The 22,911-nt window shown below is 43.5% G+C and overlaps 2 protein-coding genes and 1 long non-coding RNA gene across 6 annotated transcripts in view; 1 reads left to right on the forward strand and 2 right to left on the reverse strand.

Annotated features, from left to right (window-relative positions):
- Positions 1-2,150: 2,150 nt before the first annotated feature.
- LOC126988391 (U6 snRNA-associated Sm-like protein LSm8) lies at positions 2,151-12,087 on the reverse strand. Its single transcript, XM_050846456.1, has 5 exons — positions 11,935-12,087; positions 9,969-10,614; positions 4,489-4,529; positions 3,612-3,739; positions 2,151-2,719 (listed from the first exon to the last, which is right to left on the reverse strand). Exons 2-5 carry the CDS (start codon positions 9,997-9,999, stop codon positions 2,629-2,631), a joined length of 291 nt encoding a protein of 96 aa, XP_050702413.1. The 5' UTR covers positions 10,000-10,614; positions 11,935-12,087; the 3' UTR covers positions 2,151-2,628.
- Positions 12,088-13,843: 1,756 nt separating this feature from the next.
- LOC126988392 (trafficking protein particle complex subunit 5-like) overlaps positions 13,844-22,911 on the forward strand; it is a 14,045-nt gene continuing 4,977 nt past the window's right edge. The window contains exons 1-2 of the mRNA XM_050846457.1: positions 13,844-13,981; positions 16,292-16,411. Coding sequence (XP_050702414.1) covers positions 16,373-16,411 — 39 coding nt within the window. The 5' untranslated portion in view covers positions 13,844-13,981; positions 16,292-16,372. The remainder of the gene's footprint in view (positions 13,982-16,291; positions 16,412-22,911) is intronic.
- Positions 19,766-22,911, reverse strand: part of LOC126988393 (uncharacterized) — a 3,988-nt gene continuing 842 nt past the window's right edge. For all 4 annotated transcript variants that reach the window (XR_007741877.1, XR_007741876.1, XR_007741875.1 and 1 more), the window contains 2 exons: positions 22,214-22,911; positions 19,766-22,114 (listed from right to left, as the gene is read on the reverse strand). The exon at positions 22,214-22,911 is cut by the window's right edge. This is a non-coding gene — a long non-coding RNA (uncharacterized LOC126988393). The remainder of the gene's footprint in view (positions 22,115-22,213) is intronic.

The following is a 22,911-nucleotide window of genomic DNA, read 5'->3' on the forward strand; positions in this document are numbered from 1 at the left end:
GGGTTCGATCCCCGGCGCCGGCAAACGTTTCCTTGTCTGGATTAATTTCTCGTGTGTTTCGTTACACGCGATGGTCGTGTGTGAGTGTTGTAAAGAGAAAAATTCAGGCATGTCAATTTATTGCTCTTTGATGTAAAACGTAGTGACTTTTGTATTCCTGATTCTAGCTGTGATTCTGATGGTGTGTTCGGGTCACCAGGTTTTGATCGAAAATATATTAATCGAGTCAACGTGAAGGGTCTTATTTACGAGGGTCAAGAGAGGACAGGGTTAGTCCCAAACAGACTATATAGTCTCCTTGGTTAGTCCGCTTCCGAGTGAAAAGTAGCCCGCCCCGCGCATGACGTATTTTGTTACCCAGCGTTGGAGGTGAAAATTTATTCTACTCTGGAGCTACAGCGTTGGTGAGGAAAATTTTGGTGATCCAAATTTGTTTTCACTTAAGGGAAGAGTCCTCCATGAAAATATGAAAATAATTTTCAAAAAATACGAAATTGAGTTATATGGTCTATGGCAACACCCTATCCTTTGGCTTTCGCATGGTAATTTTTTTTTCAGTCAGACATAAATTTAAATGCGAATAGCGAGGAGATTTAAATGGCTGCTGCGTGGGCGTGGCTCCCTGACTGCGGCGCATTAGCTGGCGTGCCAAAGTATGGAATAAATGTTGAAAAATCAAACATGCAGCAATCTTCAGGCTGAAGTTTGTAACCCATGTAACAGTTTTGGGACACAATTTGGCTGGGCGGTGGCTGAGTGGTTAGCGTGCAGGCCCTGCATTCACTGCGTGATGGACGACGGGGTTCAAATCTGCCGCTACCACCTGGGATTTTTCAGTCACCGCTGAGTGGCTTGAAACTACCCACATGCTGTCCTGAAGACCACCCATCAACCTGGACTTTAGAGGAAACTGTCCAAGTGAATCAAGAACGAGCTCCGGGGCAGCATGAGCCAAGAAAAGATGGCGCCACTATAAAACACTTGCCTGCGCCATGACGGGCTGGGGTCGAATACACAGCCTACCGGTGCTATAGGCTGGCATGGAAAAAAAAAAATTGGATATGAAAAGTGCAACCTGCTCACAAAAATGTCTGGAACAAATGAATACATGGAAAAAAATATTAGAAATAAGAGAAAAAGAAAAGAATCACACCGAAGAAGACAATAAAGAAGAAGAGGAAGACAGACAAAGGAATTCCAAGTGATAGCTATGCACCTGGAGAGTACTGATGGAACCTTGCAACAATGAGGCGCCCTGACACCCTCACCTTGGAGCAGTTAATACCTTTACAAGGGGGACAAGGTGCCTGATCCTTTTATGCACTCATTGATATATAAGATTACTGATCCCATAAAATTCATATGAAAGTAGCATTGACAGTATAGTACCTTCACTGGGCCCAAGAACTTTACCAAAACTTTAATCGCGTTTTCTCAAAACTAGTACAAAATGATCGTAAAATTATTTTTTGGTTTTACTTTCAGCATGATTTTCACGAAACTTTAGGACATACAAGATCATATATCGAAGTAAAATTTGTCAAGATGTTTTTTTGAAAAACGGCATAGTTTCTATATACTATGGGAAAATTTTCCAAAAACTATCAAAAATAAAAATGAAAATTTTATATAATAATGAATTATCAGATGGGCATTTCACAAGTCAGTAAAAAAATGGCTGAGAAAAATTAACTCAAAATTTTCAAACAAAAAATAATTTTCTGAATTTTTCATATCATCTGATCAGCTTGAAATTTTCATATGATAACAAAGGTACTAATGTATACAACACACAAATTATTCATGACCACAGATGCAATTGTAACTACAGCAGACTTTCTCCCTAAAGAAACGTGAACAGTTTGGCAACTTTTATTTTGGCAAACCTTTTTATACTACTAATGATCAATCACCAAAGACAAAACTCGAGTGAAATAATAATAATAATAATAATAATAATAATAATAATAATAATAATAATAATAATAATAATAATAATAATAATAATAATAATAATAATAATAATAATAATAATAATAATAATAATAATAATAATAATAATAATAATAACAATAATAAAAATAATGATAATAATTACAATAATACAGTAGTCTTTATTTAACACAAGGACTAAAGAAATTCAAGCAAAATGGACTGTATTATTTTAATGGGATTTAACAATTTGTGTGTGTGTGTGTGTGTGTGTGTGTGTGTTTGAAGGAGTCACCTGATGGGCACGTTATGATATCATTGTAATAAGAATTTGTAATTAAAAAGAAAAAAAATAACTGATCATCATCTTCATACACAGCAAGAGACAACTACATACTGAATATCTTTTGTACGGAACATTTTCTTGTGCCTCTTTTAGGTAGAGTTATTGTTCCTTTAAAACTTCTAAACCTTAACAGCATCTCCACCCGAAACTGACTTCTCTTTACTTTTGTCTTTCATGGGAGCAGCGAGTAGCAGGCTAAGGGTGTCGGGGTGTGTCAGGGTGTGAGGGGAAGGTTGTCAAGTCTTGCATATGTTGAGGGGCTCGGCATGGATGATTTCGAGGAGTGTTGGGGTGTAGGGAAGGGGTGCTAAGGATGTGTGAGGGATGCTAAGGGTGTAAGGGCAGGGTCATCAGGTCTTGCACTCATTGAGGGGTTCGGCGCGGATGTTCTCGAGGTCAAGCCGAGAGTCCAGGTCCTCGTCCACCTCACCGATGAGCGCTCTGGAACACAAGGCGACGGTGAGGAGGAGGAGGAGGAGGAGGAGGAGGAAGAAGGAGAACAACAATAATAAAAATGAGGTAGAGAAACAAAAAGAAGAAGAAGAAGAAGAGAAATAGCAATACAGAGAGTAAGATTAAGAAGAACACTAATGGTGATAATAACAATAATAATAATAATAATAATAATAATAATAATAATAATAATAATAATAGTAATAGTCTTTCTTCCCTTACCTCCTTCCTTTCCATTCCTTTCTTTCCTTCCCTTCCTTTCTTCCTTCATTTCTAATCTTTTCCTTCTCCTTTTCCCTCTTTCCTTCCCTTCTTTTATCTCTCCTGTTTCTTTTTTTTCCTTCTTTTCTCTCCCCTTTCCCTCCATTTCTTCCTCCTTTTCCATTTCTTTCTTCCTTCCTTCTGTCTCTCCATCCAATATAATGAACAAACTTCTTTATATAATGAGCAAGGCTTTACTGGATTACTATAACTACTACTACTATTGACCTGGTAGCTGTGGGGATCATGTTTCTTAATGGTCCCTCTAAGTGAGAATAATGAGAAAAAATCTTGAATCACGCAAACCATTTCATAATATATATCAACGCATTTGTGATCAGTTTATGTATCCTCTATTTTGGGGGATTTATATCATAGCAACAAGTTGGCCCGTCGCTGGTACACGGTAAAGCCACAAATTTGGCCCGTCGCTGCTACACGGTAAAGCCACAAATTTGGCCCATCGCTGCTACACGGTAAAGCCACAAATTTGGCCCGTCACTGCTACCAGATCAATGTTACAAAGATACCTGAGAAACACTACTACTACTACTACTGTTCCTACTACTCCTACTACTATTACTACTCCTACTGCTGCCAAGTGCTGGGTCTCACTCACACGTTGTCGCCGCGCACCACATAGAGGCCCAGGATGACTTGCTCCACGCCACGATGGGAGGAGTAGACGCGTTCGTGGCACTCGTCCATGATCAGGTTCACCGTCTGGTCAAACCCCTTCAGTGTGCCCTGTGAGGAGGTGGCAAGTTAGGTTAAGTTAGGTTAGGTTAGGTTAGGTTAGGTTAGGTAAGGAAGGGAAGGGCTAGGAGAGAAGAGAGTTATGTTGGGTTAGGTTATGGAAGGGTATATCAGGTTAGGTTAGGGAAGGTTAGAGAAGGGTAGGATGAGAAGGTAAAGAAAAACTGAGAGAAGAGTTTTGTTATGCTAGGTTAGGTTAGGTTAAGGAAGGGAAGGGAAGGAAAGGATAAGAAAGGAAAGGAAGGACTGAGAAAGAAAAGACATGTTATGCTACGTTAGGTTAGGTTAAGGAAGGGTACATCAGGTTAGGTTAGAGAAGGAAAAGGAAAGGGAAGGGAAGGGAAGGGAAGGGTAGGATAAAAAGTAAAGAAAAACTGAGAGAGAAGAGTTTTGTTATGTTATGTTGTTAGGTTAAGGAAGGGTACATCAGGTTAGGTTAGGGAAGGTTAGAGAAGGAAAAGGGAGGGAAGGGAAGGGAAGGGAAGGGAAGGGTAGGATAAAAAAGTAAAGAAAAACTGAGAGAGAAGAGTTTTGTTATGTTATGTTGTTAGATTAAGGAAGGGTACATCAGGTTAGGGAGAGAGAGAGAGAGAGAGAGAGAGAAATAAGAATAAAAAGAATAGAAAACAACAATAATAATAATAATAATAATAATAATAATAATAATAATAATAATAATAATAATAATAATAATAATAATAATAATAATAATAATAATAACAACAACAACATTAACTCACAACAATGTTCCTCCCATCGGCGGTGATGACGGAGACGAGATCTGAGTGAGTGGGTTAAGGACGGAAGCTGGGACCAACACACACACACACACACACACACACACACTCCGCCCCCCTCGGTCACCCTCAGTGTATTAAAACAGATGAATATGTGGGTGAAAATGAAAAGCCGAGCGAGGGAGTGAGTCTTCCCCTTAACACATGACTCTCTCTCTCTCTCTCTCTCTCTCTCTCCGCTTCCCTAACCTAACCAAACCTAATGTACTCCTAACCTAACCCTTCCTCTAGCTTCCCTTCCCTTCCCTTTCCCTCTCTAACCTTGCCTAACCTAACCTAATGTACCCTTCCTAACCTAACCCTTCCTTACCTACCCTTCCTCTACCTTCCCTTCCCTTCCCTTCCCCTCTCTAACCTAACCAAACCTAATGTACTCCTAACCTAACCCTTCCTTACCTACCCTTCCTCTACCTTCCCTTCCCTTTCCCTCTCTAACCTTGCCTAACCTAACCTAATGTACCCTTCCCCTCCATCCCTACCCTTCCTCTACCTTGCCTTCCTTTCCTTCCCTTCCCCTCTTTAGCCTTGCCTAACCAAACCCAATGTACCCTTCTTACCTACCCTTCCTTTCCCCATCCTTCCCTTCCCTTCCCCTCTCTAACCTTGCCTAACCTAACCTGATGTACCCTTCTGTAACCTAACCTAACATAGCATAACTCTTTCTTCTCTCCTAGCCCTTCCTTTCCTTACTCATCCTACCCTTCCCTTCCTTTCCCTAACCTAACCTGATGTACGCCTAACCTAACCCTTCCTTACCTAACCTTCCCCTCCATTCCTACCCTTCCTCTACCTTCCCTTCCCCTCTCTAACCTTGCCTAACCTAACCTGATGTACCCTTCTGTAACCTAACCTAACACAGCATAACTTGTTCTTTTACGGTGGCCAAGATGGATTCAGAATGGACGAGTTGGCCGGCGATGGAGGGAGGGAGGGAGGGAGGGAGTAGGTAAGCAGGAGGATGATGACTTGATTATGGGGTAGCCTCCTGACACCCTGCTCCACCTCCCTCGACTCCTTGCATTTTTCCACATTTTGTTGCATCTGGGATATTGTAATTGTGAATGAAGACAAGAAAAATCAAAATAAGCAGCAATAAGAGAGACGAACTTAACTTAACCCAGTGGTAGCAGCGGGGATCATGTTTCTTAATGGTCCTTCTAAGCGAGAAAAATGTGAAAAAATCATCACTCACACAAACCATTTCATAATACATATCAAAGCATTTGTGTTCAGATTATGTATCATCTATTTTTGGGGGTTTATATCACGGCACAAATTTGGCCCGTCGCTGCTACACGGTTAAATGAACCTAACTAAACCTAATGAACTTCTCCCTAACCTAACCTAACCCTCCTTCCCTACCCTTCCTATACCTTCCCTTACTTGACCTACCCTTCCCGTGGGCTTTATTTTCTTTTTGTTTGTTTATTATCCTTATGGTGCCTCCTTTGCTGTTAAAAAAATAAGTTAGTGTTAGTCAGTCTGAGTTGTTTTTAACCCGGTAGCAGCAACGGGCCAATTTTGTGACTTTACCGTGTAGCAGCAACGGGCCAAATTTGTGGCTTTACCGTGTAGCAGCGACGGGCCAAATTTGTGGCTTTACCGTGTAGCAGCGACGGGCCAAATTTGTGGCTTTACCGTGTAGCGTGACAGGCCAAATTTGTGGCTTTACCGTGTAGCAGCAGCAGACCCAAATTTGTGGCTTTACCGTGTAGCAGCAGACCAAATTTGTGGCTTTACCGTGTAGCAGCGACAGGCCAAATTTGTGGCTTTACCGTGTAACAGGGCCAAATTTGTGGCTTTACCGTGTAGCAGCGATAGGCCAAATTTGTGGCTTTACCGTGTAACAGCGACAGGCCAAATTGTGGCTTTACCGTGTAGCAGCGACTGGCCAAATTTGTGGCTTTACCGTGTAGCAGCGACGGGCCAAATTTGTGGCTTTACCGTGTATCAGCGACAGGCCAACTTTGTGGCTTTACCGTGTAGCAGCGACAGGCCAAATTTGTGGCTTTACCGTGTAGCAGCGACGGGCCAAATTTGTGGCTTTACCGTGTAGCAGCGACGGGCCAAATTTGTGGCTTTACCGTGTAGCAGCGACGGGCCAAATTTGTGGCTTTACCGTGTAGCAGCGACGGGCCAAATTTGTGCCATGATTTTAACCCCCAAAAATAAATGATACATAATCTGATCACAAATGCTTTGATATATATTATGAAGTGGTTTGTGTGAGTGGTGATTTTTTCTCATTTTTCTCGCTTGGAGGGACCATTAAGAAACATGACCTCCGCTGCTACTGGGTTAAAGTGCCTCCTTTGCTGTTAAAAAAAAGTTAGTGTTAGTCAGTCTGAGTTGTTTTTAAGACGGTCATAATCTGCAATCTTTTAGCTCTCGAAGGATGAAGAAAGCAAGGAAGTATTACGCAACATAAGTGTATTATGAAAAGCTTATGCTTATATAAAGGCTGGCCTCTAACAATACATACAACAACATATGTAACTGTACCTAATAGGCTATTAATAAATGTTTCAAATGCAAGATGGCGCCACTATAAACACTCACCTGCGCCAGAACGGGCTGGGCCGACCATCAGGCCCCACCTGGAAGAAGCCTTGGGCCGACCATCAGGCCCCACCGGGAAGATGCCAACCAGCGCAATAGGCAACAAACGTAAAAAATAAATAAATAAATAAATAAAATGTATTAAGAAGCTTGATAGTAAAACCTGCAGGGCCATATTACAAGACACATCGCCACCTAAGGACACATATTTGACAAGGCTTTCATAGGAGTTGTGGGCATTTCCATGGGTAGTTTTATGATCCTGGTGGTAGTGTGAGTCTTCTTCTGTACCATGAACCTGAAGAAACACTCATTAGAACCCGACTGACCCCCTCTTTGACTTTTAGAAATAGGTGATGTGTGAAGCGAAAGTGTCTTTTAATACCAACTGTAGTGTGGCGAGGTCTGTTTCTATGATGTGTGGGGGCCGGTGACCAATCAGAGGCGAGCTTAAAAGTTATATTAAGTCAGTCTTAGTTGTATTTAACCCAGGGATCACGTTTCTTAATGGTCCCTCCAAGCGAGAAAAACGAGATAAAATCACCCCTCACACAAACCATTTCATAATATATATCAAAGCATTTCTGATCAGATTATGTATCATCTATTTTGGGGGGTAAACATCATGGCACAAATTTGGTCCGTCGCTGCTACACGGTGAAGCCACAAATTTGGCCCGTAGCTGCTACACGGTGAAGCCACAAATTTGGCCCATCGCTGCTACACGGTGAAGCCACAAATTTGGTCCGTCGCTGCTACACGGTGAAGCCACAAATTTGGCCCATCGCTGCTACACGGTGAAGCCACAAATTTGGCCCATCGCTGCTACACGGTGAAGCCACAAATTTGGTCCGTCGCTGCTACACGGTGAAGCCACAAATTTGGCCCGTAGCTGCTACACGGTGAAGCCACAAATTTGGCCCATCGCTGCTACACGGTGAAGCCACAAATTTGGGCCATCGCTGCTACACGGTGAAGCCACAAATTTGGCCCGTCGCTGCTACACGGTGAAGCCACAAATTTGGCCCATCGCTGCTACATGGTGAAGCCACAAATTTGTCCCGTAGCTGCTACACGGTGAAGCCACAAATTTGTCCCGTAGCTGCTACATGGTGAAGCCACAAATTTGTCCCGTAGCTGCTACACGGTGAAGCCACAAATTTGTCCCGTAGCTGCTACACGGTGAAGCCACAAATTTGTCCCGTAGCTGCTACACGGTGAAGCCACAAATTTGGCCCGTAGCTGCTACACGGTGAAGCCACAAATTTGTCCCGTAGCTGCTACACGGTGAAGCCACAAATTTAGCCCGTCGCTGCTACACGGTGAAGCCACAAATTTGGCCCATCGCTGCTACACGGTGAAGCCACAAATTTGGCCCATCGCTGCTACACGGTGAAGCCACAAATTTGGCCCGTCGCTGCTACACGGTGAAGCCACAAATTTGTCCCGTAGCTGCTACACGGTGAAGCCACAAATTTGGCCCGTCGCTGCTACACGGTGAAGCCACAAATTTGGCCCATCGCTACTACACGGTGAAGCCACAAATTTGGCCCGTCGCTACTACACGGTGAAGCCACAAATTTGGCCCATCGCTGCTACACGGTGAAGCCACAAATTTGTCCCGTAGCTGCTACACGGTGAAGCCGCAAATTTGTCCCGTAGCTGCTACACGGTGAAGCCACAAATTTGGCCCGTAGCTGCTACACGGTGAAGCCACAAATTTGGCCCGTAGCTGCTACTGGGTCAAGACGGCCATAATCTGCAATCTTTCTGCTGTCCAGGGAAGAAGAAAGCATGGAAGTATTACGTGCCATGAGTGTGCCACGGAGCATGAAAATAAAACTTGCAGTGTGGCGAGGTCTGTTTCTACGACGTGTGGGAGCCAGTTGCAAGCTATAGATAGACAGAGTATAGTCATTCTCCAACCCAACTACCTGTATGCCTGGCTAGCTAAGGGAATAAATCTATGAGAGAGAGAGAGAGAGAGAGAGAGAGAGAGAGAGAGAGAGTGAGAGAGAGAATGCAGAAGGTAGCAAAGGCGAGGGAGAGAGGGAGCGAGACAGAGGAAGAGAGGAAGGATATCACTATTATAAAAAACAATAACCACTGTTGCCAGATTGTCGTACTCAGAGCACAGTATTTACCGGCTTCTGACGCCTAACTATTGCCAAGAAACATCAGGATCTAACTCTTTTAACGATAACTATGAGTGACCTTCGTTATCGGAACCCAGAAGACAGCTTTGGGGTAGGAAGTCGGGAAAAATAAGCCACGTTGAGACTGACCCCGATAACTGTGACCCGATAAGTGATTGACCTTCGTTATTGGAGCCCAGAAGATAGCTTTGGGGTAGGAAGTTGAGAAAAATAAGACGCGTTGAGACTAACCCCGATAACTGAGTGACCTTCGTTATTGGAGCCCAGAAGACAGCTTTGGGGTAGGAAGTCGGGAAATATAAGCCCCGTTGAGACTGACCCCGATAACTGTGACCCGATAACTATGAGTGACCTTCGTTATCGGAACCCAGAAGACAGCTTTGGGGTAGGAAGTTGGGAAAAATAAGACGCGTTGAGACTAACCCCGATAACTGAGTGACCTTCGTTATTGGAACCCAGAAGACAGCTTTGGGGTAGGAAGTTGGGAAATATAAGCCGCACTGAGATTGACCCCGATAACTATGACCAAATGACTGAGTGACCTTCATTATTGCAGCCCAGAAGACAGCTTTGGGGTAGGAAGTCGGGAAATATAAGCGGCTGAGTACGACAATCTGGTAACGTTGACACTGACCCCGACTAGCCAGGGCGCGGCACACATAACCTTACGGCCTGAGGGTTTAGCACAAGAGTGGCGGTAAAGGATACGGTTGACGTAGCTCTCGAGGGTGTTGGTCATGGCTGCGGCGAGGAGCAAAAGGAGGAAGAGGCCAGACTTGTTGTATTGGGGCTGTGATGCTTGTTGTTGTTGTTGTTGTTGTTGTCGGAGAGGGGCTGTAATGGTTGTCGCTGATGATGTAGTTTCCCTTTCTTTTCTTCCTCCTTTTCTCTATTCTTTCCTCTCTCTCAACCTTCTTCTCTCTTTTAAGTCTTATTTGTTGTTGGGATTTGCTGTGGTTTCTCCTCTCCCTCTCTTTTATCTCCCGTTTTCTGTTCCTTCCTTTTTCTTTTACGATTTCTTTGTTGTTTTTAACGGGATTTGCTGTGGTTTCTCCTCTCCCTCTATTTTATCTCCCGTTTTCTGTTCCTTCCTTTTTCTTTTACGTTTTCTTTGTTGTTGTTGGGATTTGCTGCGGTTCCTCCTCTCCCTCTCTTTTATGTCCCGTTTTCTGTTCCTTTTTTCTTTTACGTTTTCTTTGTTGCTGTTGTTATTTTTTGTTGATGGAGCAAAAGGAACACATCTTCGGCTTCTTCTTTTGACCTGTATCACTTCATTGGTCCTCCTCCTCCTCCTCTTCCTCTTCTATCTCTTCCTTTCCTCCTTCTTCCTCCTCTTCTTCAGTGTGTTACGGGGCTGGGTGGGAGGAAGACATATCGTTAGTGTCACATCTCATCCCTGTTATAATCCATCCCATCCCCATTTTTTTTTTACAGCAGAGGAGACAGTGCAAGGGCATAAAAAAAGAAAACAATAATGAAAAAAAAGCCTGCTACTTACTGCTCCTAAATAGAGTAGAGTGACCAAAACGAGAAATCAATGTTCTGTCCTTTCCTTCACTCCAATCCCTTTCAATAGCTTATATGTACTATGCTCAGCTTTAATCATAGGCTAGTTCTCATGATAAAATAGGCTCTTTGTCTCATCAGCTCTCCTCCTCTTACTGATAGTCTTCTACCTCATTTATCACATTTACCAGCATACAAGGGGTGCAGGTTATCTCAATTATCACATTTGTCCGTAAACGTGATAAATGAGATAACCTACACCCCTTGTATGTCAGTAAATGTGATAAATGAGATAACCTGCACCCCTTGTATGTCAGTAAATGTGATAAATGAGATAACCTGCACCCCTTGTATGTCAGTAAATGTGATAAATGAGAAAACCTGCACCCCTAGTATGTCTGTAAATGTGATAATTGAGAAAACCTGCACCCCTTGTATGTCCGTAAATGTGATAAATGAGATAACCTGCACCCCTTGTATGTCCGTAAATGTGATAAAAGATATAACCTGCACCCCTTGTATGTCCGTAAATGTGATAAAAGATATAACCTGCACCCCTTGTATGTCCGTAAATGTGATAAATGAGATAACCTGCACCCCTTGTATGTCAGTAAATGTGATAAATGAGATAACCTGCACCCCTTGTATGTCAGTAAATGTGATAAATGAGATAACCTGCACCCCTTGTATGTCAGTAAATGTGACAAATGAGATAACCTGCACCCCTTGTATGTCGGTAAATGTGATAAATGAGATAACCTGCATCTCTTTTGTCAGTAAATGTGATAAATGAGATAACCTCCACCTCTTGTATGTCAGTAAATGTGATAAATGAGATAACCTGCACCCCTAGTATGTCCGTAAATGTGATAAATGAGATAACCTGCACCCCTTGTATGTCGGTAAATGTGATAAAAGATATAACCTGCACCCCTTGTATGTCCGTAAATGTGATAAATGAGATAACCTACACCCCTTGTATGTCCGTAAATGTGATAAATGAGATAACCTGCACCCCTTCGAAAGTCATCCATCGCTGTGTGTGTGTGTGAATGAGGCGGACGGGTTACAACAAGGGGACGAGACTCAACGCCACAATAGATCACTCGGGCAGGAGGGAAGGAAGCTGAAATGGCCACCAGACTTCCTTTCCTTCGTCTTCCTTTACCTTCTTCCTCTCCTTCAGTGTGTTACGGGGCTCCTTGTTGTGTGGGAGAGGAAAAACACCAGGGAATACAGGGAAAAACAGGCGGGAAAATCAGGAAAAACACGCGGGAAAAATTGAGGAGCGCGAGGTAGTGTTTACAAACAGACGCCGGGTCGTGGGGGGGGGGGGGGGGACTAACCGGGACCTCAACGTTACCAGATTGTCGTACTCATCCTCATATTTGCCGATTTCCGACCCAAAAACCGTCTACTGGACCACGATAACGAGATCCACTTATGATTATCGTTAAATTAGTTAATTCCTGGGTGTTTTTTGGCAATAGCTAGGCGTCAGATACCCGTAAATACTACGCTCTGAGTACGATAATCTGACTGGACGGTGTGTCGAGAAATACCTCCCTGCTGAAATAAATCGCCATACTGTCCACTATGCATGCTCACAGCAGAAAACACATTAATCTACCTCTCTTTGTTCTAGTTTGTGATCCCTGTGGTGGTTTATATTCCCGCCAGAAAGCCACTCACCAGACTAATAACACACATATAACAAGCAGGAACTGGGTGATTATCAACGTGGGGTAATTCTTTCTGTAATCTGCCCTGTTCGTTTGATATAAAGCATTCCCTTGATTAAAAAGTATTGCTCTGATGTTTATGCCGTGTACTGGAGGCGGAACAGGAGAAATAAGCAATGGCGGGGAGTTAAATACCGAAATAAGGACGCTGGACATCCCTCTGCGAGTTATTTTGCGGATGAGAGTTATCAAGCAAACAGGAAACGTTTTCACGCAATGTTGACAACGTTTAATATTAGTGACAACGTTCTTCGTCTTATTTTTACTTATTTTCATTATCTCTAAGTTTTAATTTTTGTTGCCGTACTGTTTTCTTTGTCTACTTTTTCTTTCCTATTTCTTTTTTATCCAGGTTTTCTTAATTCCTCCTCTATTCCACATTTTAATTGTCCATTATTCCTTCCTTTTCATTCCTCCTTTCCCTTAATCTTTTCTTTTTCAGAGACATTTCCTTTCTTTTCCTTTCTCCTCTTCCTCGATCATATCTTTTCCTTCTCTGTTTCTCTTTTCTGTTTACTCGCAACAATAAACTATCAATCAATCAATCAATCTCTTTTCTGTTTACTCGCAACAATAAACTATATCAATCAATCATCAATCTTTTCTTTCTCCTTTCCTCCTCTTAAGTTTCTATTCCTATTTTCCTCCTTTTCTTCCTCCTTTTCCCTCTTTTCTTCCCTACTTTTCCATCTCTTTTTCCTTTTCTCTTTTCCTTCTCCTTTTCCCTCTTTCCTTCCTCCTTTTCATCTGTTCCCTTCTTTTTCCCTCCCATTTTTCCATCTCTCTTTTCTTCTTCCTTTTCCTCCACTGTTTTCCTCCTTTCCCATCCATCTCTTAATTCTCTCTCTCTCTCTCTCTCTCTCTCTCTCTCTCTCTCTCTCTCTCTCTCTCTCTCTCTCTCTCTCTCTCTCTCTCTCTCTCTCTCTCTCTCTCTCTCTCTCTCTCTCTCTCTCTCTCTCTCTCTCTCTCTCTCTCTCTCTCTCTCTCTCTCTCTCTCTCTCTCTCTCTCTCTCTCTCTCTCTCTCTCTCTCTCTCTCTCTCTCTCTCTCTCTCTCTCTCTCTCTCTCTCTCTCTCTCTCTCTCTCTCTCTCTCTCTCTCTCTCTCTCTCTCTCTCTCTCTCTCTCTCCTTTGCTACCCCGTAAAAAGTCAAGAAAGTAAACAAAACACACCAGACGGTAGCCAAGACCATGACCCTCGTGGAAGCGCATTACAGCGTTACCACATCTACCAATAATTTCCACAATAGCTTAATTTAATCATAATGGCTTGTAGGCCTATGGAAATGCCCCAGTAAAGATAAAATACAGCATGGCGCGTGAAATAAGAGGAGTGTATAGGTGTTTAAGGCTGTGTTTTGCCGTTTTATAATGATTTAGCGGGAGTGATTTCACACTTGGCAACACCGAAGGAGAATATCAACAGAGAGAGAGAGAGAGAGAGAGTCCTCCGCCCCTTCCTCTTCGCCATTTAAGGTTAATATTGGTTTTATACACTAAAGAGGAGGAAAAGAAAGACAGAGGAAGAAAAGAGGAGCATAGAGAGAGGGGGAGGAAAAAGAGAAGGAAGAAAGAGATGGAAAAGGTGGAAGGAGAGAGGGAAAAGAGAAAGGAAGGAGAGAAAAAAAAGAGAAAAAGGAGAAATAATATTGGTTGTGGGGATTAATATGGAGGACTGGCAGTAATAGTAGTAGTAGTAGTAGAAAAAGTAGTAGTAGTTGTAGTAGTAGTAGTAGTAGTGTTAGTAGAAAAAGTACTAGTAGTTGTAGTAGTAGTAGTAGTAGAAGCAGCAGTAGTAGTAGTAGTAGTAGGCTGAGGATGAGGAGGAGGAGTAGTAGGAGAAGAAGGAGTAGTAGAAGTAGTAGGAGGAAGGGGAATGATTGTAGTAGTGTTATCGTAGTAATAGCAGTAGTAGTAATAGTAGTAGTAGTAGTGGTCAACTTTAGTGGTGGGTGTAAAAGTAGATAAATACTCACCACATTTTTCCCCAACTGCCGTGTTCTATTTTCAGTGTTTTCTTATCTTCCACAGTATAATTTTTAAGCTCCTTTGCGTGTTGTGAGGCATCGTTTGTGCCGCAACCGTAATATGACCATGATAGATGTTTACCATATGAGGCGTCTAGTGCTCAAGGGGCGAACAATCCAATTACCTAGTTTTGAGCTACAGGCCTTCAAAGTCAAGCAACAATGAAAAACACACACAGCACTATCATCATACATCAATAGAAAGTTTTCAGCTAGACAAATTCAATGGAATCAGTGTTTGTGTGAAATTGTATTAATTATTATTAAAACACAAACAAACACGTAAGGGTGCTTCTTTCATTAATTCATGTTTATTATCCGATTGACTCCAAACTTGGGAAATTAAGAGAACATGATGTAACTAAGTCAGTTTAAATTTCAAAACAAAATTTCCGTATTTAGGTGTTTTATGACTATTTTACTAGTGCTCTTCACCCTCAGAGCTTTGATACGGCCGACCTCATACACTCTGCAGACAGGCTTGTCGCGACTTCTGGTTGAGCTCGAGCAAAAACTACTGAAGCTAGGAAGGCGTGATTGGTGGCAAATGAAAGCTCTATTAATACAGATTAATAATCAGAAAAAGAAATTGGAAACACTAAATAAATAAAAAAGTTATAAGCAAAAAACTAGGACGTGTCTAAATCGCAGCAAAAGGGCTGAAAAACAGGCTATTTTGTGACGGCTCGACGACAAACTTTGAGTTGAGCTGGTCAAACTAGATTGCCAAGAGGGGCTACATGTCAAATTACAGCCTCCTAGAGGTAATAGCAAGGCCACACTAGACAAAAACAGCAAAGTGTTTGGAGTTCAGCAAAATCGCTCTCAAAAGGGTTTACGTTTTGAGCTCTAGCGATGATACTACTGGGATTAGAGAAATTTTTTATGCGAATTTATTAGATTTTTTACCCTTTCGAGTCGTTTTTTGAGCCCGGTTGCTCATTCAACAATATAGCCCTTTCATTTTGCCGTTGATTGATACCAAAAACATTTCTGTAGCCCCAGAAATTAGGGAGTTATGGTGATTCGCACCAAAGTGGTTGATTTTCCAAAATTTGCGGCTTAATGACAGGGCTGGGGCAAGTTTCCTGTCCATAGTGTAGGGTTCACTGGTTGAATACATATCGTGGTTATTTTGATCTCTCTTTACTATTGATTTCCGGGAGGTATGAAAGTTAGTTGAATACACATCATGACGTAGCAGTGGACCAGGTTCCTCATGATGCTCTGTGTGTTGTGAGAGTTGCCTTGAGTGTTGTGTGAGGGACGTGTGGTAGGACCTTGTGTTAAGGATATTGAGTTTAGGTTAGGTTGTGTTGCGTGTACATCAACAGAAGCAGCAGGTATATGTCTTGCTAAAAAAGAGGAAAGGTGAAAGAAAGATACGGAAAAGGAACAATGGAAAAGAGACACAGAAAGAGAGAGATGAAAGGAAGATGATAGAGAGAAACAGTGGAAAAGAAGGAAGGGAAAGTAAGATTTAACACCCTTCTTCATGCTAGAGCTTAAAATACTGATAGAATAATATTGAAATACATATGCGACAACAGAAGCCAGCACATGTTTGTCTAGTTTTACACCCATTATCACGCTAGATGTTAAAATAAGGTTATGATAATACGTATAATAAGGGAGACAGCCACCCTCCCCTCCCCTGTTAAGAGGTATTGCTAGGTTAGATTAGGTCTTGTGATACACTAAATAATATAATAATAATAATAATAAAGTAATGAGTATTGATTTTATTTATGTGTTTCAGCTGCAAGAATCTCTACTCCTCCTAGTCTTCCTTGAGTGAGAGAGAGAGAGAGAGAGAGAGAGGCACACACAAGTCAACAAGATGAGTGGCAGCAAACAGAGGCCGTCTATTCTTGATAAGGTAAGAATCTATATACTGATCTATCTATCTAATGTCTGTTTCATTCCGTTTGTCCACCAACAAAGTGGGAATTTTGACGGATGTGTCACCTGCACATTTCCAGTTCGTGAATGCGTGAAAATCAACTGTTGTGATAGACATTCAAGCTTATTTTTTAATACGTAACATATTTGAATGTTTATGTATACAAAAAACAACTCAGTCATTTGCATCGATAATCTAACAAGCGCAGGAAAAGACAAGCTTGTATCAAACAACATAGTCACGTCATGCTCGAACAATCTGTGTTTTTTTCTAATTCATTGATTGGTAGCTCATTTCAGGTATATTAAAAGACATCTGGCTCTGCTTGTAAATAACGATTAATAATCAAAATAACATAATATAGTAAAAAAATAACTGTTTAATGTGATGCTAGGCTATTTAGAATATCAGGCTACCCATGTTATTTTCATGCAACACATCAAAATTCCTTATGTATAGACACTTGCTAAGTCGTATGTCACTTTATGTACCTGAATGAGATGAAATATGGGTATCTGAAAGACTATAGGTCGTTCGAGTATGATCAGACTATACTTTTTAATATACAACTTGTTCCTTTGTTTGCTTGTATGGTATATTGTCGATGCAAATCTTCTGCTTGCGGTTCATATGAGAGGGCTTGAGGGTTTCTTGCATACACAAACATCCAAATATATCACTGAAAATATAACGTTGATCTTCATGCAATCACAAACTAACAATGCGCAGGTGCCACATCTACGTTCACGAGTGGACAGACGGAATTAAACGGACTATATCTATCCATCTATCCATCTATTACCTCCCTGTGCAGTATTTTCCCTCCCCTTCCCTCCCTCCCTGTGCAGTATTTTCCCTCCCCTTCCCTCCCTCCCTGTGCAGTATTTTCCCTCCCCTTCCCTCCCTCCCTGTGCAGTATTTTCCCTCCCCTTCCCTCCCGCCCTGTGCTGTATTTTCCCTCCCCTTCCCTCCCTCCCTGTGCAGTATTTTCCCTCCTTCCTCCCTCCCTGTGCAGTATTTTCCTCCTTCCCTCCTCCCTCCTGTGCAGTATTTTCCCTCCCCTTCCCTCCTCCCTGTGCTGTATTTTCCCTCCTTCCCTCCCTCCCTGTGCATTTTCCTCCCTTCCCTCCTCCTGTGCAGTATTTTCCTCCCTTCCTCCCTCCCTGTGCTGTATTTTCCCTCCCCGTCCCTCCCTCCCTGTGCAGTATTTTCCCTCCCCTTCCCTCCCTCCCTGTGCAGTATTTTCCCTCCCCTTCCCTCCCTCCCTGTGCAGTATTTTCCCTCCCCTTCCCTCCCTCCTGTGCAGTATTTTCCCTCCCTTCCCTCCCTCCTGTGCAGTATTTTCCCTCCCCTTCCTCCTCCCCTGTGCAGTATTTTCCCTCCCCTTCCCTCCCTCCCGGTGCAGTATTTTCCCTCCCCTTCCCTCCCTCCTCCCTGTGCAGTATTTTCCCTCCCCGTCCCTGTGCAGTATTTTCCCTCCCCTTCCTCCCTCCCTGTGCAGTATTTTCCTCCCTTCCCTCCCTCCCTGTGCAGTATTTTCCTCCCCTTCCTCCTCCCCTGTGCAGTATTTTCCTCCCTTCCCTCCCTCCTGTGCAGTATTTTCCTCCCCTTCCCTCCCTCCCTGTGCAGTATTTTCCTCCCTTCCCTCCTCCCCTGTGCAGTATTTTCCCTCCCCTTCCTCCCTCCCTGTGCAGTATTTTCCCTCCCTTCCTCCCTCCCTGTGCAGTATTTTCCTCCTTCCCTCCCTCCCTGTGCAGTATTTTCCCTCCCCTTCCCTCCCTCCCTGTGCAGTATTTTCCTCCCTTCCCTCCTCCCTGTGCAGTATTTTCCCTCCCTCTTCCTCCCTGTGCTGTATTTTCCTCCTTCCCTCCCTCCCTGCTGTATTTTCCCTCCCCCTCCCTCCCTGTACTGTATTTTCCTCCTTTCCTCCCTCCTGTGCAGTATTTTCCTCCCTTCCCTCCCTGTGCAGTATTTTCCTCCTTCCTCCTCCCTGTGCAGTATTTTCCTCCCTTCCCTCCCTCCCTGTGCAGTATTTTCCCTCCTTCCTCCTCCCTGTGCTGTATTTTCCTCCCTTCCTCCCTCCCTGTACTGTATTTTCCCTCCTTCCTCCCTCCCTGTGCAGTATTTTCCTCCCCTTCCCTCCTCCCTGTACTGTATTTTCCTCCCTTCCTCCCTCCCTGTACTGTATTTTCCTCCTTCCCTCCCTCCTGTGCAGTATTTTCCTCCCTTCCTCCCTCCCTGTGCAGTATTTTCCCTCCCTTCCCTCCTCCTGTGCAGTATTTTCCCTCCCTCCCTCCCTGTATTGTATTTTTCCCTTCCCTTCCCTCCCTCCCTGTGCAGAATTTTGCCTCCCTCCCTGTGCAGAATTTTTCCCTCCCTCCCTGTGCAGAATTTTTCCCTCCCCTCCCTGTGCTGAATTTTTCCCTCCCTCCCTGTGCAGAATTTTTCCCTCCCCTCCCTGTGTAGAATTTTTCCCTCCCCTTCCCTCCCTGTGCAGAATTTTTCCCTCCCCTCCCTGTGCAGAATTTTTCCCTCCCCTCCCTGTGCAGAATTTTTCCCTCCCTTTCCCTCCCTCTTTGAATCTATCTATTTTAGGGGCAAGGCACAACCCGCTCTGCTATATTTCTTGCTCTTTTCAGACTAATATATTTCAACATCATTATAATTTGAAGATAAATATAAAAGCAAGTCATTCAGTGTAGCAGTAACACTGAATACTATAGTCGTCACAGCGCTCGAGTCTAAGGTGTCAGTTATCGTGCCGAGTCTGAGGTGTGAATTATGTATATTAGAGGAAGCGGCTCAAGGGCAAATAAACAATAATGAGAAAAAAAAAAGCCTGCTGGTCACTGCCCCTATAAAAAAGAGTTCAGATGAGTGGCCAAAAGAGAGGTCAATTTCGGGTTGAGAGGTGTTCTGATACTCTCCTCATGAAAGAGTTAAAGTCACAGGCAGGAGGAAATACAGATGAAGGAAGGCTGTTTCAGAGGTTAATAGTGTAAGGGATGAAAGAGTGAAGATGCTGGTTAACTCTTGCATAAGGGATTTGGACAGTATAGGGATGAGTGAAGATGCTGGTTAACTCTTGCATAAGGGATTTGGACAGTATAGGGATGAAAGAGTGAAGATGCTGGATATCTCTTGCATAAGGGATTTGGACAGTATAGGGATGAAATAGTGAAGATGCTGGTTAACTCTTGCATAAGGGATTTGGACAGTATGGGGATGAAAGAGTGAAGATGCTGGATATCTCTTGCATAAGGGATTTGGACAGTATAGGGATGAAAGAGTGAAGATGCTGGATATCTCTTGCATAAAGGATTTGGACAGTATAGGGATGAAAGAGTGAAGATGCTGATTAACTCTTGCATAAGGGGTTTGAACAGTATAGGGATGAAAGAGTGAAGATGCTGGTTAACTCTTGCATAAGGGATTTGGACAGTATAGGGATGAAAGAGTGAAGATGCTGGTTAACTCTTGCATAAGGGATTTGGACAGTATAGGGATGAAAGAGTGAAGATGCTGGATATCTCTTGGATGAGGGATTTGGACAGTATAGGGATGAAAGAGTGAAGATGCTGGTTAACTCTTGCATAAGGGATTTGGACAGTATAGGGATGAAAGAGTGAAGATGCTGGTTAACTTTTGCATAAGGGATTTGGACAGTATAGGGGTGAAAGAGTGAAGATGCTGGATATCTCTTGCATAAGGGATTTGGACAGTATAGGGATGAAAGAGTGAAGATGCCAGTTAACTCTTGCATAAGGGATTTGGACAGTATAGGGATGAAAGAGTGAAGATACTGGTTAACTCTTGCATAAAGGATTTGGACAGTATAGGGATGAGCATGAGTAGAAAGTCGTGTGCAGCGGGGCCATGGGAGGGGGAAGGCATGCAGTTAACAAGTTCAGAAGAGCAGTCAGCGTGAAAATATCGATAGAAGATAGAAAGAGAAGCAACATGGCGGCGGAATTTAATATGCAGACAATAGTTGCCAATACCCTCAATTCTAAGTCATATATCAACACTGTTCATGCATTTGTCACACCTGTTTTGTTGATATATTAGACTGCTTATTATAATTATTAGATAGCCGTGGTGCTGCCCTCCACTGAGAAAAGCATAACAAACCAGCGTCTGCCACGGTATGCATGTGAAACTTAACTGTCCGTCGCAATTGACAGTATATTCATTTGCTGCCTGCATAGTACCAATTGTTACGACTAGATCATATATTACAATTATTACTATTGTTATTATTATTATTCATGGCATTATTTCTGTTGTTGACGTAGACATACAGAATAGTTTGCCTCGGAGCTTGGAGGTGGCATTTTTTGGGTCCCGCGGTCACCCTGTACATTCCCTGCCATGCTCAGAAGCCAGTGTGTGTTGCGTCAAGCCTGTTTATACTTTGTGATTATCTCTATTACCAGGCTGCTGTGCTCCTAAGTTGCAGGCAAGTTGTTTTAAATTGTGTTTGGTGATGCCCTTTTTTTTTTTTTTAAACAAAGGAGACAGCTCAAGGGCACAAAAAAAGGAAACAATAATAAAAAAAAGCCCACTACTCGCTGCTCCTATAAAAAGAATCAAAATAGGTGGCCGAAAGAGAGGTCAATTTCAGGAGAAGGGGTGTCCTGATACCCTTGTGTTACATGTATGATTAGGAAATAAGCGTGTGTGATAATTGCCAAGCCTTGCAGTTTTCACGTCTCAAGGAGGCTACCAGTGTCTCAAGAGGCCAAAGGACAGTGAAATAATCTTGCCACAGCCAATAAAGGCACTAGTCTTATCAAGAAGTGGTCTGTGAACAACCCAGCCTTTAGGAGTAAGCATCTGGCCCAGCATGCCTCTGTGGCCTAGTGGTCAGCGTGCCTGGCTATGACTCCACAGGCCTTGGTTGGAATCCCGGCCCGGGCTGTCGGCTTGCAGGTCACCCAGCTGTTCATCCTCCCTCTGTGGCTGGTGGATAAATGCATACCTGGGGACTCCTGAGGAAGGTAAACTGTGGCAGTCTTAGATTTCACACTGACCTGTGTCCCGGGGTGGTGGATTCCCGGCCCCTACAGGCTCAAGGATCAAGGGTTAGGGGATGAGCACCGCAGCAACGCACAGCTGTAACGCATGCACCCACTTCTACCTTTACCCACCCCAGTTTGCTGCTGCTGCACCATCACTACTGACAGCTGTTCTATAAGAGAGATACACAAACTCAGACATGCCGCGGCTCCCCACAAAGAAGCATAGAGTTTTGGAATAGACTAAGTGAGGAAGTAGTATCAGCGAAGAGTGTGCACAACTTTAACCTGTTGACTGCGGATTTCCTACAAGAAGACCTCACCAAGCTACAGGAATGGATCAAAAAGTGGCTGCTACAATTCAGTGAAGAAAAATGTGGTCCTGCACCTTGGGAGGGGATATCCAGCACACCAATACCACATGGGAAACACTCCACTATCCACCACGGAGGCAGAGAAAGACATGGGAGTATATGTTATCAGGCTACCAGTGAAGGGATATCCAGCACACCAATACCACATGGGAAACACTCCACTATCCACCACAGAGGCAGAGAAAGACATGGGAGTATATGTTATCAGGCTACCAGTGAAGGGATATCCAGCACACCAATACCACATGGGAAACACTCCACTATCCACCACAGAGGCAGAGAAAGACCTGGGAGTGTATGTTATCAGGCTACCAGTGAAGGGATATCCAGCACACCAATACCACATGGTAAACACTCCACTATCCACCACAGAGGCAGAGAAAGACATGGGAGTATATGTTATCAGGCTACCAGTGAAGGGATATCCAGCACACCAATACCACATGGGAAACACTCCACTATCCACCACAGAGGCAGAGAAAGACCTGGGAGTTTATGTTATCAGGCTACCAGTGAAGGGATATCCAGCACACCAATACCACATGGGAAACACTCCACTATCCACCACAGAGGCAGAGAAAGACCTGGGAGTGTATGTTACCAGGCTACCAGTGAAGGGATATCCAGCACACCAATACCACATGGGAAACACTCCACTATCCACCACAGAGGCAGAGAAAGACCTGGGAGTGTATGTTATCAGGCTACCAGTGAAGGGATATCCAGCACACCAATACCACATGGGAAACACTCCACTATCCACCACAGAGGCAGAGAAAGACCTGGGAGTATATGTTATCAGGCTACCAGTGAAGGGATATCCAGCACACCAATACCACATGGGAAACACTCCACTATCCACCACAGAGGCAGAGAAAGACATGGGAGTATATGTTATCAGGCTACCAGTGAAGGGATATCCAGCACACCAATACCACATGGGAAACACTCCACTATCCACCACAGAGGCAGAGAAAGACATGGGAGTATATGTTATCAGGCTACCAGTGAAGGGATATCCAGCACACCAATACCACATGGGAAACACTCCACTATCCACCACAGAGGCAGAGAAAGACATGGG

The sequence above is a fragment of the Eriocheir sinensis genome, chromosome 69 (assembly GCF_024679095.1).
Source record: "Eriocheir sinensis breed Jianghai 21 chromosome 69, ASM2467909v1, whole genome shotgun sequence".
NCBI lineage: Eukaryota > Metazoa > Arthropoda > Malacostraca > Decapoda > Varunidae > Eriocheir > Eriocheir sinensis.

Excerpts from the sequence above, each read along its gene's own strand:
- LOC126988391 (XM_050846456.1), bottom strand. The coding sequence starts at position 9,999 with ATGACCAACACCCTCGAGAGCTACGTCAACC. Across the intron at positions 4,530-9,968 it reads CCTCGAGAGCTACGTCAACC|ATCTCGTCTCCGTCATCACC; the intron begins GTATCCTTTACC and ends CCACTCACTCAG. Across the intron at positions 3,740-4,488 it reads CCGATGGGAGGAACATTGTT|GGCACACTGAAGGGGTTTGA; the intron begins GTGAGTTAATGT and ends ACCTCCTCACAG.